Here is a 16,906-nt window from a genome sequence, read left to right as displayed (position 1 = left end):
CAATTATTGAATAAAATCCATTAGAAATAAGGTACGATTGCAATGGCTGTGGCTTTTTGACTCATCATGCATACAAATTTTTTTATGTAAATAGACTGGAATTAACCGTACAATCCTTCTTCTCTTTTACAATTTGTGTCTTATTAATCGTTTTATTCTAGGAATCTTAGTTTAGGAAATAATGCATCTCTTCCATACATGAAAGTGACCCTGTCTAAAATCTACCTCATTCTTGACCATATGTCTGACATACCGTTTTAGTTATGTTTATATTTGCAAAATGTTAATGTTTCTTTGATGCTATGGTTTGTTGCAAAATGTTTAGGTACCATATCGATGATTATTGAAAATTATTGGTATTTAAACTGATCCACATAATTCTTATTGCATTTCGTTAATTTTCAGTCAACCCTCGTAGCAAAATTTGCGATTCAGGTTTCTGCCGACGGTGTCGCTTTGCTAAGCACCGTCCGATCATGCGTTGCGATACCTTAAAAGAAGATGCCCGATCCATTCTGTCCTTGTTCAATGTCTTTGTTAAATCGGTTGTTGTTTTTCCGTGCAATCAAATCAGCTGATGCTTGTTGTGTTCTGTGTGACAGTTGCTGGCAAGTAATCACGTACTATTCGTGAATGTTTATTTTAAAAATAGTGATCCGCAATTAATAAATCACCAAAATTTTACGCGTAATACTTTCGAAACATCCGCAAATCGGCTGGACAACGTCTTTGTTTGATGGACTAGAAATCTCCGTCGTAATTATGAAAATGTCAGCCATTCGTTGCTAGTTCTTTTGTGTTGCGAAATGACGCAGTTGAGAATTAGATAGTTTCTATTGAAAACCTTATAGATTTTGGTAAGTAAAACGAAATAGTATTGTTCTAACAGGTCGTCTTTTGCGATGCGATCACCTGGCAGCTACAAGGACGACGCCCTTGATATTTTCAAGATCATTAGTGAAGTGGGCTTGTTTTCAATCCACACCCTTTGTGTTTGTTGCCAAACAAAATGTTTTTTTCTAATTTAACATCGTTTCAAGGTTTGCTTCAGCAGAGCGGCACGATTATTATATTTGTGAAGGAGAAAAATCAAATATTTCTTCAGCTTTAAACTTAACTGAGTTCTTGTATTCGTAGTTGAATCAGTATTCTCATAGCTCACATCCTAATAGATATCAGAGATATCCTGACATGTTTCTACAGGATAATATCTTTAATCCATTCCCGATATTTGCTCCCTTTATGATTGAAGTCCAGAGTCGCATTTGCAGATTTTCTTACCTGTTTCTTTCAACTTTTCCCCTGGTTTGAAGTATTTAGTGACGATTTATATTCTTAAGTGTTTATGCAATTTATATTACTGTACTTGCACATAACATAGTCAAAGCTTCAAGTAATAAGATCTTTGATTATTTGTCTAATTTTGTAATAAATGGTTGACGCACAAAGTGCGCACATTTTAAAAATATCTTACATGATACAGAGTGTCTCAGAAAAACAAGGCAAGATCAAAGTGATTTTTTTTAAATAGAACTACCAATTTTTTATTAGCTCATGGAACGCAGCTTGAAATGCTGCATATGCACCGTAAATTGTTTTTTCTTACTTGCGACGTTGGCAGATCATCGCTATTTTAGTAAAATTTTGCTTAAAAATATGGTATCTAAAAATTGTAGAAGCAAGAAAAGCAGTTAAAGATACGAAAAAATACGTCTTTCCAATCACCACAGATCCGTTAAGAATTCTATTGAACCAAAACATCAATACATTGTACAGGGTGTTAACAATGTGGACTTTAATCTAAGACTTTAACGCAATATAACTTGTTTTTCAAATGGAAGTACCTGTATATTAATATGTCATTAGATGAGAAAATGGACCGACAAAAAACGGCTTCAACGCAAGAAAATTAATTGGCAGTTTTATTAAAATTAACTGAAAATCCTCATATCTCCCAGAGAATAATTGCTAATGAAACAGATATTGGCCGATCTACTATACAAAAAATGTTGGTGAAAAACAAGATTGGTAAAAGACAATTTGCAAAGTAACGAATTTGCATTTACACTCTAAGCTGTGAAATCAACTGTTTTCAAATTATAATGTATTTTATTTAAAAATTTTAAAAAGTTGTTACATTTTGTAAGGTGGCTATGGAATTCAATAAATAAGCGTCAAAATTTCATGATTATTGACATATCGATCTTGACATTCCAATATACATTTAGTACCTATATGACGACTAGTTTAAAAGTCATCCATATTATTAAACAGCTCTTAAACAATTATGAATTTTTCTAAAGAAGAACTAGCGGATATGGTGTTTATATACAGAGTGATTCAAAATTGGCGTCATTCCTCTGGAGGTGTTGTTTGACGCTGTTATAGGAATACAGAAAAAATAGTAAAAGAAATTAATTGTTATTAAAAACTGAGAAATTTGCAAAAAACTATATCAGAAATTCGGCAACAATGTTTTTCAAGGTAATCTGCCTAATTAACATTGCGCAAATACCTGTTGCTTCGTAATTATTTAAAACTCCGGTAACCGTGGAATTATACAGACTGACAATAAGATAGACAAGGATAAACGGTAAATTCAACAAGATTTGTTGACGAAATGTCAACCTGTTCTCATAACCTTGAATATCGGTGTTTCTTGTGCTCTCCTTGTGCTGTGTGTATCGTACAAACGTGGTAGGAATGTAGCTGGTATTTATTTGGTGCTTGGGAAAGTGTCAGTTATTGTGCTCTGATTGCCCCTGGAAGGCCCTGATTCGATTATGTCCAATACTTGTTCCTCTGTGCCTGGAACCCGAACCTCGATTGTCGACCACTATCTTCCTGGAATCACTCTTCTCGCCCTTTGTTGGTGTGAGTTCTTCCAGCTTTTGCTATGTGACTGTAGCATTTCCCCTGAACTAATCGCATATCAGCAAATTTGTGAAAGGAAATTCAAAGTAAGTCACAGTTTGACAAATTATTGTTATGATTGACAAGGCCTATCCACCTGTAACTATCTGTTAGTGATAAAAAACCATCATTGCCGCTGTGCCTTTTCATCAAAAAATTGTCGAAGATAACTTTTTTGGTATCAAAAATTTTCGTAATTTGAAGCAAAGATCGTAATTTTTCTTTTTGAATGCTTAAATATTCCAATATGCTACCAATTAAACATAGAACAATTTCAAAATAATGCTTAATAACAAAGTTGAAATTCGATCGTCAACTGTTAATATCTTCTAGAAATTTTCGAAAAAAAAATTTTCAATATTTTTCTCGTACTCTCCAAGGGAGCCTCTATCACCCCTTAAAAGGAATGACGCCAATTTTGAATCACCCTGTATTGGGTGCTAGCAGTGTTGGGCAAAAATTGATTTTTATTGAAAAAATCAAAAATTGTGTAGATTTTTTGTATTTGTGTAATAATAATAGTCGGTTTGAAAAGAACGCAATGGCTGGAAGAAACGAAGACAGTATTTGACAGTTTTACATCAAAACCACCTCTTCTAATAAGTCAGGGTGCAGAGAAACTTGCAAACAGTGTAAGAAAGAGATTCAAGGCATAGTGCAAAGACTGAATGCACACCATGACGTTTGTAAGAGGCAACAAAACAAACAAGGCACAACAACAAATGCAAACATCGATCTTTCGCCCAACTTTTTTGAGACTGGGAGTGCCTCTTCCTCCTTTACATTTCCCTCGACAAGCTCCAACTCACCTCCAGAATCATCATCTTACACGCAAACAACTACCGAGTCGGCTTCCAAGAGAAAGAAACGTGAAAGCCAACCCTTAATGTCCAATTTCGTTAGGCGAACTTCAGCAGGGAAGAAACATCTTATTGACAAACAAATAGCTAAGGCCATATTTGCCACAAACTCAAGTTTTAGATGTATCGATAACTCGGAAGTCAAGAAAGCCATTCATCTATTGAGACCTGGATACACTCCTCCTTCTTGAAAAACGGTCGCAAAAAAGGTATGTTTTTCATCTCTTTCGGGGAAAAGTGTTAACATGTCGATTGACGGATGGTCAAACATTCACAACGAGCCGGTTATATGCGCAACATTAACAACGGAAGATGGACGAGCGCTTCTCTATGAAACCATTGATACTTCTGGAAAGCCTCATACTTCGACATACCTTACTGATCTGGTGTGCGATTTAATTTCCTCGTATCAAACAAAATTTCAGTGTCAAGTGCGATTTCTTGTAACGGACAATGCCGCTAATATGACCGCAATGAGGAAAACGTTAGAAGAACGGACGATCTCTGAAGTTATAACTTATGGTTGCTCTTTGCATTTACTAAATCTGCTTTGTAAGGACTTACAGGTGCAAGATGTCCAAGAACACATAGTCCAAATTGTTAAATATTTCCGCAACATCACATGGCCAAAGCCAAATTCAGTGCAGCTGGAGGCAAGGGACTAGTGCTACCTAGCGATGTTCGCTGGAACAGCGTGGCCGACTGTTTGGGAGCGTTTGTCACACAATGGGACATCATTCTCAACATTTGCGAGGATAACTCAAAAGATATCGATTTTGCTATCTTCAAAAAAGTATCAAACATAGAACTGAAGCATGCAGCACAATACCTGAGTACCTGAGCCTTCTGAAGCCCATTGCTGTTGCTCTAGATATACTCCAGAAGAAAAATGCCACAATATCTGATGCCGTAGCAAATGACCACATTGCACATTTTGTTCACATTAGTTAACAAAAGCATATTGCTTCTATACATACAGCGTGTCGCACTTAAGATGGACACACTCCTGTGTTTTATTTATTTTGGGAAGCAGGGTTTTCAGTATCGGACAGAGGTAGAACGTCATGAGCTTAATTAGTTAGGGTACCCATTTCTAACTTCAGATGAAAACCCAGCCTACTACGACTTTGCGAAATGCAATTCGGCAGATATCGGAGATATCGGCAAAAGTTACTAGAAAAAGTTGTTCAGAATGTTATTTTAGCGGTAAATACAGATTTTCAAGCCAAAAGTAAAATTTTGGCGTTTTTTTTTTAATTTTCACGCGAGGTCCGAAGTTTTCACTAAAGAAACGAAAAAGGCAACAATACATGGCTACAAACATGATTTATTCAACAAAATAAAAAAAGCAATAGAAAAATTAAAACGAAAAATTAGTATTATCGAATGTTGTCTGCTTTAACTAGTCCACCTGCAAGCCTAATGCACTTTTCAATGCGTTTGCGATTGTTATTGGCAACTCTCACAAGTTCAGCTACATTTATTCCACGGCAGGTTTGTCTGATTATCTCACATAGTTCTTCTCGAGTTGGAGGCCTTACTTTATAAAACTTATTCTTGATAGTACCCCAGAAATAGAAATATAATGGCGTAAGGTCAGGAGAGTAAGGGGGCTACTGTTCAAAAAAGCTTTTTCTGCCAATCCATCTTAATGGAGAATATCGATTTAGCCAATCCCGGACCAACAGGGAGTCATGAATAGATGCACCGTCTAGTTGGAAAAGCATTTCGTGTCGCACGTTGATAGGCAGATCCTCGATAACCACACATTAACTTTTTGTGAAAAATTCGGACTTTGCGTAAAAATTTAAAAGAATGCCAACATTTGATTTTTGACTTGAAACTCGGTACATACCCTTAAAATAACATTCTGAACAACTTTTTCTAGTAACTCTATCCGATATCTCTAACGCATCGCAAAATATAGCGAATTGTCCCTATTCGCAAAGTCCTAGTAGGCTGGGTTTTTATCTGAAGGTAGAAATGGGTACCCTAAATAATTTAGCTCATAACATTCTACCTCTGTACCGAAAAATAACTAAAATACAGGGGTGTTTCCATCTTAAGTGCGACACACTGTATATAATAATGATCTAGATAATGCCTAGAAATCAGGACCTTAATAAACAACACGCTTCTTCGCAAGGATTGAATCATCTTACTGTTTACACATCAACTTATTTCCAGCCCCTGCCAAGGGATATTGCAAAAATAATTAATTAATAAAGTGTATTATGTGAATTCTTCAGCGGTTGAGGTTTCACTGGTGTATAGAATGTCCATAAAGAACATACGTTTCTTTATTAACTTATTACTCTATAACTACCTAGTACTAAAATTTCAAGGTAAAAGTTAATAAATAATAGAACAAATATTCGTACCAGAACTCGATTGAGGTAGTTACTTTTGAATATGTTATGTTCCCTGTTTTATTTATATCCCATTTTTTCAATCGTTGGTGTCTAATTTTTTGTTTTCTGACCTAATCGTTGGTATGTCAAAGGTTTAGGTTAAAGTTAAGTTAAAGATTGTTCAATTTTTTAAACACATTTAAAGTGTTGGCAGCATTTCGTTTTTTGTTATGGTTTTATACTAGACCCGACTTATCAGTTTTTAAATACTTCATGTAGACACCCATGATTTAAAACGAAATATTAATGGAATCTTAGAGGTTGTAATAACTTTGCTAAGAGTCTTGCGAGACTCTTGGTCTTCAAAAACTTGTTTGCCAGTTTCAAATCATTTAGACGTATTTTATCATTTTGTGAAAACAATTGAATTTATTTATATTTAATCGAATTAAAGATCTGAATTAAGTATCTGATTTTCATTATTGTAAGTAGTCATAGTAAAGCTGGTTAAGATTATATTAGAAATAAACGTAATTTTTATTTATCCTTTGACAACCTGTATCTCAGAAGCGTTTAACTTTCAGTTAAATTTAGTTAGTTAAATTCAGTTAATTTCAATAATATTTCAGCGAATTTTGATACATCAGCTGAGGACCACCCTGTCACAGGGTGATTCAAAATAGTCGTCATTCCTCTGGAAGTGTTGTCTGGGGGGGTTTTAGTACAGGAAAAAAATAGTTAAAAAAATAACTGTTATTAAAAACTGAGAAATTTGCAAAAACGATATCAGAAGGATGGCAACAATGTTTTTCAAGGGATCTCTGCCTAATTAACATTACGTAAATACCTGATACAATAATAAAATACGCATTACGTCTTAAAAAGAATGACGCCAGTTTTGAATCGTCTCTATCTCTACCAAAGAGTACCTACTGTTTGTCGATAGCAGGGACAAGGGGAAGTCTCTGTCTCTCCCTTGTCCCTGGTGTATATCTTATAAAATATTCTATCAACACGAAAGTTACAAATGTTCCAATAATTCTAGCGGAAAGTTTTTTTCGTCGCCCTGAAAGACGAATTAACTTGTGAGATAATGGAAGTTTTTGTGTTTTTACCAAAACTTCTTTAAAATAATATTTTTTTCGTATTGTCATATTATGTTATATTAATTTTATGAACGGTTTTTTGCTGAATATTTCTTGAGTTTTGCTATTTTTTATCAAATCTAATGAAGCAAACACACATATGTATGTATGTATGTATACACTATACAAGTATCAAATTGCTCTATCCAAAAGATCATTACAATTACCTGTTTCCGAGTTATGATCTCTTCAACATGGACTTACCCTAAAAGATTAACATTTTTACTTCTAACTATGAAATAATTTTAAAACGCCAAGAAAAAAAAATTAGTGAACGAGAGCCTGTCGAAAAGAACTTAAATATTTTCCCCACTTCGGTTTCGATATATAGACGAAAATGTTCAAACAATATTTAGAATCCGGCATGCGCGTATATCCTTTGAGGTTGAGAAGTTTGTTTTCCCTCTTAATCAAAATCAATAAAAAATCGAAATTGATAAGACAAGAGTTGTCACCATTTGATATTTTTGATTCGACCAACGTTAGCTCGAAATTTCTGATATAACTATAGAAGTTATATAAAAAAGTTGTTATACAAAAAAATGTAATGGCTAAATGGATATTTCGAACTGTTTCTGCGGTATATGGCGGCAAAACAGCCTATATCTTTGAGGTCTACCGAAAGATTTTTTGCTGAAACATTTTTGTTTTTATCTCTGGTTAGGAATTCTTCGTGGAACCTAATTCAAACTTCTTCTTCTTCAAACCTTCAAACTTTTCGACACTTTGAACAAAGCGAATTCCTAGACCGATCTTCAATTTTTTTTTGGACCAGCATAAAGCTGAATAAATGCCTATTCAGAAAGGTAGTTACGAAAAATGTTACCAACCGTTTTTTATATATAGAGGTGAAACAAAAATCGTAAACTTTTTGGAGGCAACGGCTTCCAAAGTTAACCAAAAGCTTTGCCATCACATGCAAACATGCTTACAAATAGAAAACACTTTTGGCCCTATATTGATTGAAAAAAGTATCGTTGGGTTTCGATCAGGATTTCTGTTTTTAAAGTTCGATATTTTTTAAGACTGCTGTAAGTAAATCCACAGCTTAAATATGATCTATAAGCTGTGGTAAAATAATAGCAAATAATTTTCGTCGAAAAGTCTCTAAATTTAGAGAATATCAATTTTTTTTTTTTAAGAGACTATTTTAAGTGTAATATTTACGTCAATAATCCTCAAACCATTGAAAACTTCAAACCTAGTATTGGCACTCAGATGTACTAATTACATATTAAGTGTTGCGCAATACTATAATCAATTTAAAACATTTTGTAAATGCAAGCTCATTTAAAATGTTGATCCACTACATTTGAAAACCGTTCTTGGACCAGTATTTTTGAAGTTAATGTCCACACAAAGTTACCTAGCACTCATTTTATTATAGTGAACCAACTTAAATATAACTAAGCTGGAGCACATTACCCCAGTATATATTTTATAACTAACATTGTAAACAAAAATAGATTATCTAATGAGAGGTAATCAAGGCGATATGAACGGTGTCTCGAGTAAAATCTCAATTTCAACTAATGTATTATTTTTATACTTTTCATCAAATAAAAATTCATTTTTAGATTTTATCAATTGCTTTAAAATCCCACTCCTATTTTCTTCTTCACAGTAATTCTCATAATACAACATGGGCAAATAGTTCGCATTTTAAGGCTTAACAAGTTGAGAGTTCCGGGTTACGTTTACATTCGAACTTGCATTTTTAGGATGCAAAATATATTGCTGCCTTTTATAAATTTAAGCGAACGATGTCACTGAAACGCCCAGACCAGGTGGTGCTTGTCCCCAACCAATTTGTGAATTAAACAGGCCTATTGAATGAATGAAAACAACCTATCGATCACGGCCAATAATCCCGGAAACCGTTATTTTGAATATATAAATGTTTGTACGTTGCATGCAGCCATATGCTACAAAATGGGCACTTTAAAGTTATATGGAGGGCTTTCAGCTAACTGCCTACCAAATTTGGGTTTTTAAATTAGAACCGTTCCTTAAATATGGCTTGTTCTGTAACGGCATTTTTTTTTAAACGAAAAAAAAAAGTTAAGAAAACTCGCAGTTGGACGGCCAATCCAATCGTGTTAAAAAAATTTGGGGTTCACATTTAAAATAAGAAAATTAGGTATTACTTTTCATACACCTTGTACCGTTTGAGGAGTACATGTATTTATTCATGGTTTCGGCACGAGTCGTTATTACCGGAACCAAAGTGCACGGTCTACATAACTCACCCTGTATAAGGTACGCAAAGGACTAACAACTCATACCTTGACTTGATTGGTATCATACAAGCACAAGAATTACAGCGGAAACCGTGTAGCGACGTAATTTTACCAAGCAAAAAATCACAAAATTTCGATTTCAAAATGTTTTTTATTTATTTTGTCTCCGCAATAATTGTTTTAGTGTCGGCAATAATACGAAGCTTTGCAACATGTATAACGTGTTGAACAATTAAGCTGGCGACAATTTGTTATTTTATTCCAGATTTTTCTTTAATTAGGCTTTAACTAAGCAGCAGTTTTGCATTTTTTTACAGCTTGCTAATAATCCCATTGCTCTCATGGTAATTTCCAGATGTGCCTAGTTTTGTTTCAGAAAAGCCTATAATATTCTTCTCCTCGGGAAAATTCTACTCTTTTCTACATATATATATATAAATAATCTTTATTTCCTACAGAAAAAGGCTATCGACCCAATCGGTCTTTCTGCCCTTGTTTAGTATATATGTGCCTTAGCCTAGCTTATTCTAAAATTAATTCCTATTCCTAYCGTTCGTATAAATTAATCAGCTATACAAAGAAAATAAAAAAAAAGTAAAAACTCCTGGCTTACAAAACAAACAGATATTAGTCCTTAGTTCAGTTGCGTTTGTAGGTGTTCTAGTAAAGTATCTGTTGGGGAACGAAAACGGGAGTGTTTTGTCGGTCTTGTGAGGCAAAGGGGATTCAGTATGGTCCAGTTGTGGGGGTTGTTTGTCCATTTTGTCTGTAAGTGTATTAGTCTTTTTCTACATATATTTTTAACTATGTACTTTTTAGTTCATTAAGATAATTTATGCAAATTGTTTGCTTAGAAGGTTTGGGATTATTATTGTTTATTTTGCCATCAACGAAGTAATTAACTGAAATGTGGATTTAAGTTCCAGTCGGTGTTGTTACGTATTGCTAAGATTTCATTTATTTTAAAATATTTAAAAAATCAGTATTGCAAAAATAATTTCACCATTATCGTGGGTTAGAGCTAAATAATTATGTAATTAGTAAACAGTTCCGGTGGTAGATCTAAAGACACTAACACACTAAAAACTGGTCATACTCTAGGCAAACCTCATGGTCATTAAAAGTTCCGTGTCTGAACAATAGAAAACTACCTGCTTTTGAATGTAAGAATTTGCCTTTTTACGTTTCATTTAATTTCACTTCTTGAAGTAGTGAAGGACAGTAAGTGCCTAGGTTTAGACTCGTCTTACCCGTAAATTCAGTCATAGAGACCGAAATATACGATCGAATTTAACCAAATTATATCGGTAATAAATCTGATCTAGTTATAAAAAGGGGGGATGTTTTACGAAATTTCTTTTGATGAAATTCGCGTTTGAAGATGGGTCTAATTTATCTGTTTGATTTCAGGACATCTGACAATGTCAGCAAACTCTCCCAACCACCTCCGTTCAGAATCTCTGGACACACACAACATAGTAACACCACAACCAGTTACTGATCCAACTATTTTGGATAGTGTCGCAGGTAAAACCGTTATTTTTTATCTTTGAAACTTTTTCCAAATTGACCATTTTTTGATTCCCAGGATTTATCAGTGACGTTGTGCCCACTACTGGTGGAGACTCCTTCGACTCTAAGGACCAAATTCAGTGGGCTAGATTTGAGAACTTGGATTTTGATGATGCCAACTCCTCATCTGCCACCGATAAAGGGCTTCCATCCAGTCTAATTATTGTTTTAGGATATTCAACAGGAGTTCAAGTGAGCACAGTAATGTCTTAAGGTTTCTTATTAGAGTTCTAACTTGTTGCCTCAAAAGGTTTGGGCTGTGCCAGCAAATGGAGAAGCCATTGAACTATTTTCCTGGCGTCACGGTGCAGTCAAAGTCCTGAGGTTACTACCGGCGCCCTATGAAGTTGGAGGTCTAAACAAACGGGACACATTTGAATCTAAACGCCCATTGATTGCCTTGGTAGATGTTTCTATGCATGGATCATCTTCTGGCTCTTTAAATTTTTGTTCTTTGAAGACCGGCGATCAGGTGAGTTTGCGATAGTCCGCCACCTCCAGCAATCCGTTCTTCTTGTTGGGAGTTTTTGGCGTTTTATAACCCGGAATTTGTAAGAAATTTTCCCGCTTAAAATCACAACGCTAACCAAGTATGAAACTGTGTTCTTGAAACTTTGGTTAAAAATCTATCCCAATGTGGAATATGCGTAGAATTTATTTTCTTCGGGAGGACTTTTATCACAAGCAAATTGATTATGCTGAAAAACTAAACAGATCGTTGTTGAAGACAATACTAATAAGCAACCTTAACACTCAAATTTTTGCCTCAACACGGCCTCAATTAAGATCCAAGCATCGAAAGCCATTGAAATAGTTTACTCAGGTGTTTCTTAATCCCAAACTTTGGAGCGAACTTCATATTAAGTAATTGTTTGAAGAAGGTTTACATCTCTATCGTTCTATAATTTTTTATCATCAAAACTTTCCTTTGACATCAAACTGTGATATGAGATCCAAAAATAGTTGCTTTCAGTCGAGTTGAGCAGTTCCGTGATAAATTTAGCAGTTTTGTGATTAAACCCATGTAATGAGATTGCGCATTGAAACCCAGGTATTCAGATCCTTGCTTTAGGAACTGAATTGAAAAAACTAATCTTTAAAACATTTACGACATTTTTTGACGCGCTTTTCGGCGGTATTTAACCACTGAACACCTCTACAGCGCCACCAAGAAGCGCTGCACAGTGGCTGGTACAATGTTTACGTGCGCTTATCAGCAACGCCACTGAGAAGCGCTGTAGAGTAGCCCGTGTGAAAAGGTGCTTGAAGTCGGCGCTGCAACGCCGGCAAAGGCAGGAAAGACAAGCACTTTCTAATAATAATAAGATATTGTATAAATAAATCGCAAAACACCAATTTTATTTAAGAAAAGACATATTAGCGGTGATCGCCGTTATTAACGTTGAGAAAATCAACCAATTGATTCCGAAAGATCTTTTCTAAACATTAAAAAAATGTGATGCAGTAATTAATGTCTTTGTTTATTATTATTATTTCAACAACACATACATATAATCTTGAATTTTTTTCAACAAGTATCGACTGACAATAAAATTCATTAAAAATATCTATTATCGAAAGAACAGGAAGGCTTCGATTTGTGATTTGTTCCTGGTGGTTGATTAATGGCAAAAAACCTGACGTGTCGTCGGGTAATCTCAAATCCGAGACACTCGCTGGTCGCTGAATGCGGCGGTGACGGAGCCGGTGGTCTGTATTCAAGCGCCTCGCTTCTTGCGAGAAGGATGCGCTCAGAGTCCGCGGATGGCGTGATTTAATTCATGAGCCCTAATTTCGTTCTCGGCGTGGTACGAATCCGCACCAATGGTGAGGCGTAGAAAGGCGCGGAAATCCCGCAAAACATTCACTTGGCGATCGCGTTTAGGGAAACCCGAACTTACTCTAAAGAGCCGTTGCTCTGAGTGGAACAAGATGGCGCTCACGAAAGATTATCCGCACCCGAATAGGTGAGCTCATCGACTGATCCCGAAGTTTTTTTTTTGTTGAAGTGATAACTTTTTATGGGAGGGTGAACCGATTTTTCTCGGTCACGGCGGCTCCCACTCCGGCCTCTTCGCGCCTGAGGCCTGCGGCTTGGGACGCACATATGCACTTTGAATTCGACATTTTTCTCTTAGTGCGGGTGCATCTGTAGATCTGATAAACTTTTCAAATACACATTGCGTTATTAAACTGACAGTGATTTTGATTTATCAATTATTGAGTGTGATATTATTGTGTTCGGTGCAGTTTATTTTATAACGCTCAAGATTAAGTGCAAATAAAGTGTCACAACTATTATTAATAACTTTTAATGCAATAATATGTTATTTTATTTTGTAACAACAAATTATCAATATTTAGATATCCATTTTGTAATCTTTCATATTTAACATGAAATGATAAACATCATTACTGTTTTGTAATAACATATAATAAATATGTTTTGAATTTAATTGAAAAAATATTTAAGTTTACCTCGGTTATTTCAGGAAACATGGGTTCCGTCTTCTTATTTTCTATCCCGCAACGCATTCTTGATGTTAAGACGATACGAATCTCCCTTCAGCTTATAGTGGCAAAATGTGTAAAACGAGTTTATTAGGGTTTATATTCAATTTTCTATATTATTTCTATGATTAATTGTGTTTACCGCGCATGGATGGAGCAAATGGATTTTTTCCCTTCATATACCCTTTGATTCCTTTATGATTAAATCTTCTCAATTTAGTTTAATTTTTTTAGCCTTGGATTAGTTCAGTTAGAATATTTTTTTGAACATACGCGCGATGGCTTACATTATGTATACATATAGTGTGTCAAGTGTATCCTGACTATAGCTCTTCCTCGTTTTACCGTCCATTTTAAACAGATAGAACGTCTTCCAATCACCAAAATTAATTGGTTTTTTGGTCCTATTCAGATACAAGTTGTAGCAGACGTTCATGAACAACATACACAAGAGCAGTCACAAAAACATGCTATAATGCGAAAATATTAGGTAATGCTGAACGCCAAAAACGATTTCATGCTTAAAAAGGACCATTAAGTAATAATTCAACTCAAAGTAGCTTTCATCAACCACGAACTAGTGCTGAACGTCAAAGATTATACAAAGCAAATAAGAAATTACGACAAAAATATACAGAAACTCAAGAAGAAGAGTTTACACAAACCCAAGAAGAGCAATATGTACAACATCTCGTTAAAGAATGTTAAATGTTGCAAATAAAAAAAATATTTTACATTCAAAAGGCAATTAAATTAAATTTACCTATTCCTGATCCATTTATAAATTATTAGACTAACAAGAATATTAAAATTTAAAAATAAAATTATTATTGCCATTATACGTTAAACAAGTTCAATATTTTATGGTTTCTATTAATTTATGAAGTTATCACTTCTGTCGAGCGTCCCGTGACGCACGCCATTTTTTTGCCTGGCGGCGGCTGGAGGATAAAAATCTTCACGAATACACCCAGTGTCCCGTGACACTGGGTAGTGTTGGATTTCTACCATCTAAAAAACCCCCGTTTTGACTTCAAGTTTTCGGGAGTTGTCCTTTGAGACTTGCGGTCTTCTGTAAGAATGGTTCAGCTCTGGCATCCGTATGCCTTTACATCACATTCTCTCTATACTAGCTATCTGCTAGTATGGTCAGCTTACTAATTTAACACAAGCACTACACAACACTACTTCTATCACATTATTTTAACTATGTTTCACACTTACAGCGCTTGCAGTTAACTGCTTTACCTATTGCCCTGTTGGGCCATCTGGTGCCTCGGCCTCTTTTTCCTGGGCCCGGCATCGTCTCGTGAGTAATCTACGGCATTCCGTAGCTTAGCAAAGGGGTGGTTTTCGGCTTTTTCTAAGGTCGAGGCAGCTTTCCGTTGCAGGAAGTCTCTCAGTGGCTCCCACTCCAGGTTCCTGTAAATTTGACTATTACGTACAAACCAGGGAGCATCTTTGGCCATCCGCAGAAGTTTATTTTCTGTGGCCTGAAGCTCTCTCAGGTATGTTTCTGCCGCATACCCCCACACTGTGGAGGCATACGTCATTGCCGGCCTGATGACACTCTTGATGAGCAGGAGTTTGTTCCTCACACAACATTGCTGTTGTAGCCTTTGCCTTGTTGATTGCTGTCGTCACATGTTGCCTCCAGCTCAGCCTCGTATCTAAAACAACACCTAATTACCTGACATTATTCGCCCATTGTACCTCTTCTCCGTCAAGATTGATGTTTCCAACAATCCTGTCACGTTTCCTTCCAATAAGGATGGCCTGGCTCTTTGTTGCGTTAACCTTCACTTTCCATTTGATGAACCACTTTTGCAGTTCATCTGCGGCAAGCAGTAAGTTCCGACGCACATGCTCTTTTCGCCACGAGGATGACATGAGAGCTGTGTCCTCCGCAAAAAGAGCCAGGGTCGAATTGGAGGTCCTTGGGATGTCACTGGTAAAGATGTTGTATAGCATCGGAGAGAGTACCGCTCCTTGTGGCACTTCAGCTTCTGTGCTTCTGTCCTCTGACCTGTAGTTCCCAACTTTTACGCTGAATGTCCTTCTGCAAATGTAACTGTCGATTAACTGGCACATTTTCTCACTAATACCTGTTTTCATCATTTTATAGATGAGTCCCTTCCTCCACACTCTGTCGAAAGCTCTTTCGACGTCCAGAGCTAGGATGCCGGTTGTCCTCTTCTGGTTCATCTCCTTGGCGCACCCTTTCACAATCCTGAGCAGCTGAATTTCAGTGGAGTGTCTCGTTTCCCTCGTGAGCCTCCGCAAGATAACTCTTTCCGCTATCTTGCCAAGGCTGGACAACAGACTGATGGGCCTGTAGTTCTGAGGGAAAGTCCTGTTCTTCTTGGGCTGCGGGAGCATAATGACGTCTGAGTGTTTCCAGATGCGTGGGAAGTGTCCAGTTCTAAAAATGGCATTAATGAGATTTGTGACAGCTACCAGTCCTTTTCTCGGCAAGCTCTTGAGCATTTTATTTGTAATTCCATCTCTCCCAGGGGCTTTCCTCGTCTTCGAGTGCCTGATGATGGCTGCCACTTCTGCTGGTGAGGTTGGAGGGATACAGCTGTCCGCTGTCTTTGCTCGGAGGTTCCAAACGGCCCTTCTGACGATTCTCTCGTGCCCGTCTTCTTCGTCTGGATGGTTGCTTTCCCTGGCCTCGCTCTCGATGGTATCTGAAAAAGCTTCACCTTTATCCTTGTTAGTATATACCAGACCTTGCAATCCGTGTAAGGCTGGTATATTGGTGACTTCTTGTCTAAAGGCCTTTTGGATTCTCCAGATGCTTTGGTCGTCTGGACCAATCTCCCTGATGCGTCCCTCCCATCTCTGGTTTCGGTGGTCCCTAAGGGCCTCCTTCAGAATCTGCCCCTGCCGGTTTAGGGCAATTCTGTTAGCCGCTGTGGGCTGTCTTCTATACATCCTGCGCAGCCTTCTGTGGTTGGTAATTTTTCTGCGAAGGTTTGCTGGTAACTCGTCACGAGCCACCGGCACCTCCGCAGTCACCGAACTTCTAGCGTGTGCTTGAAGGATTGTCTCACCGAGGCTTCTTGCCGCTGTTTCCAGATCTTCTTTGGTTGCTATCTGTGGGATCACAATCAGATCATGTAATACATTCGTGAACATAGACCAGTTGGTGGTAGTTCTTGATTCAAGAAGCGGAGTTGTTTCTTCATCTCCACAACTCAATATAATTGGGTTGTGGTCCCCTCCTCTATAGTCTCAATGGATACCACCTGCCGGATGTTCTTAACAATGGCAATGTCCAACACCTCCGGTATTCCAACTCCTGTTGGAAT

The 16,906-nt window shown here is 36.7% G+C and overlaps 1 protein-coding gene across 6 annotated transcripts in view; it reads left to right on the top strand.

The window, feature by feature from the left end:
• Positions 1-514: 514 nt before the first annotated feature.
• Positions 515-16,906, top strand: part of LOC109540802 (breast carcinoma-amplified sequence 3 homolog) — a 49,942-nt gene continuing 33,550 nt past the window's right edge. For 3 of the 6 annotated variants that reach the window (XM_048669244.1, XM_048669246.1, XM_048669232.1), the window contains exons 1-4: positions 515-857; positions 10,920-11,036; positions 11,098-11,273; positions 11,332-11,553. In XM_048669244.1, coding sequence (XP_048525201.1) covers positions 10,931-11,036; positions 11,098-11,273; positions 11,332-11,553 — 504 coding nt within the window. In that variant the 5' untranslated portion in view covers positions 515-857; positions 10,920-10,930. Of the gene's footprint in view, positions 858-10,255; positions 10,278-10,919; positions 11,037-11,097; positions 11,274-11,331; positions 11,554-16,906 lie in introns of those variants that run through there. The other 3 variants (XM_048669248.1, XM_048669250.1, XM_048669238.1) reach the window with 3 other exon arrangements.

The sequence above is a fragment of the Dendroctonus ponderosae genome, unplaced genomic scaffold (assembly GCF_020466585.1).
Source record: "Dendroctonus ponderosae isolate FM_Combo_2020 unplaced genomic scaffold, Dpon_F_20191213v2 Dpon_F_20191213_1, whole genome shotgun sequence".
Lineage (NCBI taxonomy): Eukaryota > Metazoa > Arthropoda > Insecta > Coleoptera > Curculionidae > Dendroctonus > Dendroctonus ponderosae.
This window is presented reverse-complemented; position numbering and strand designations above follow the sequence as displayed.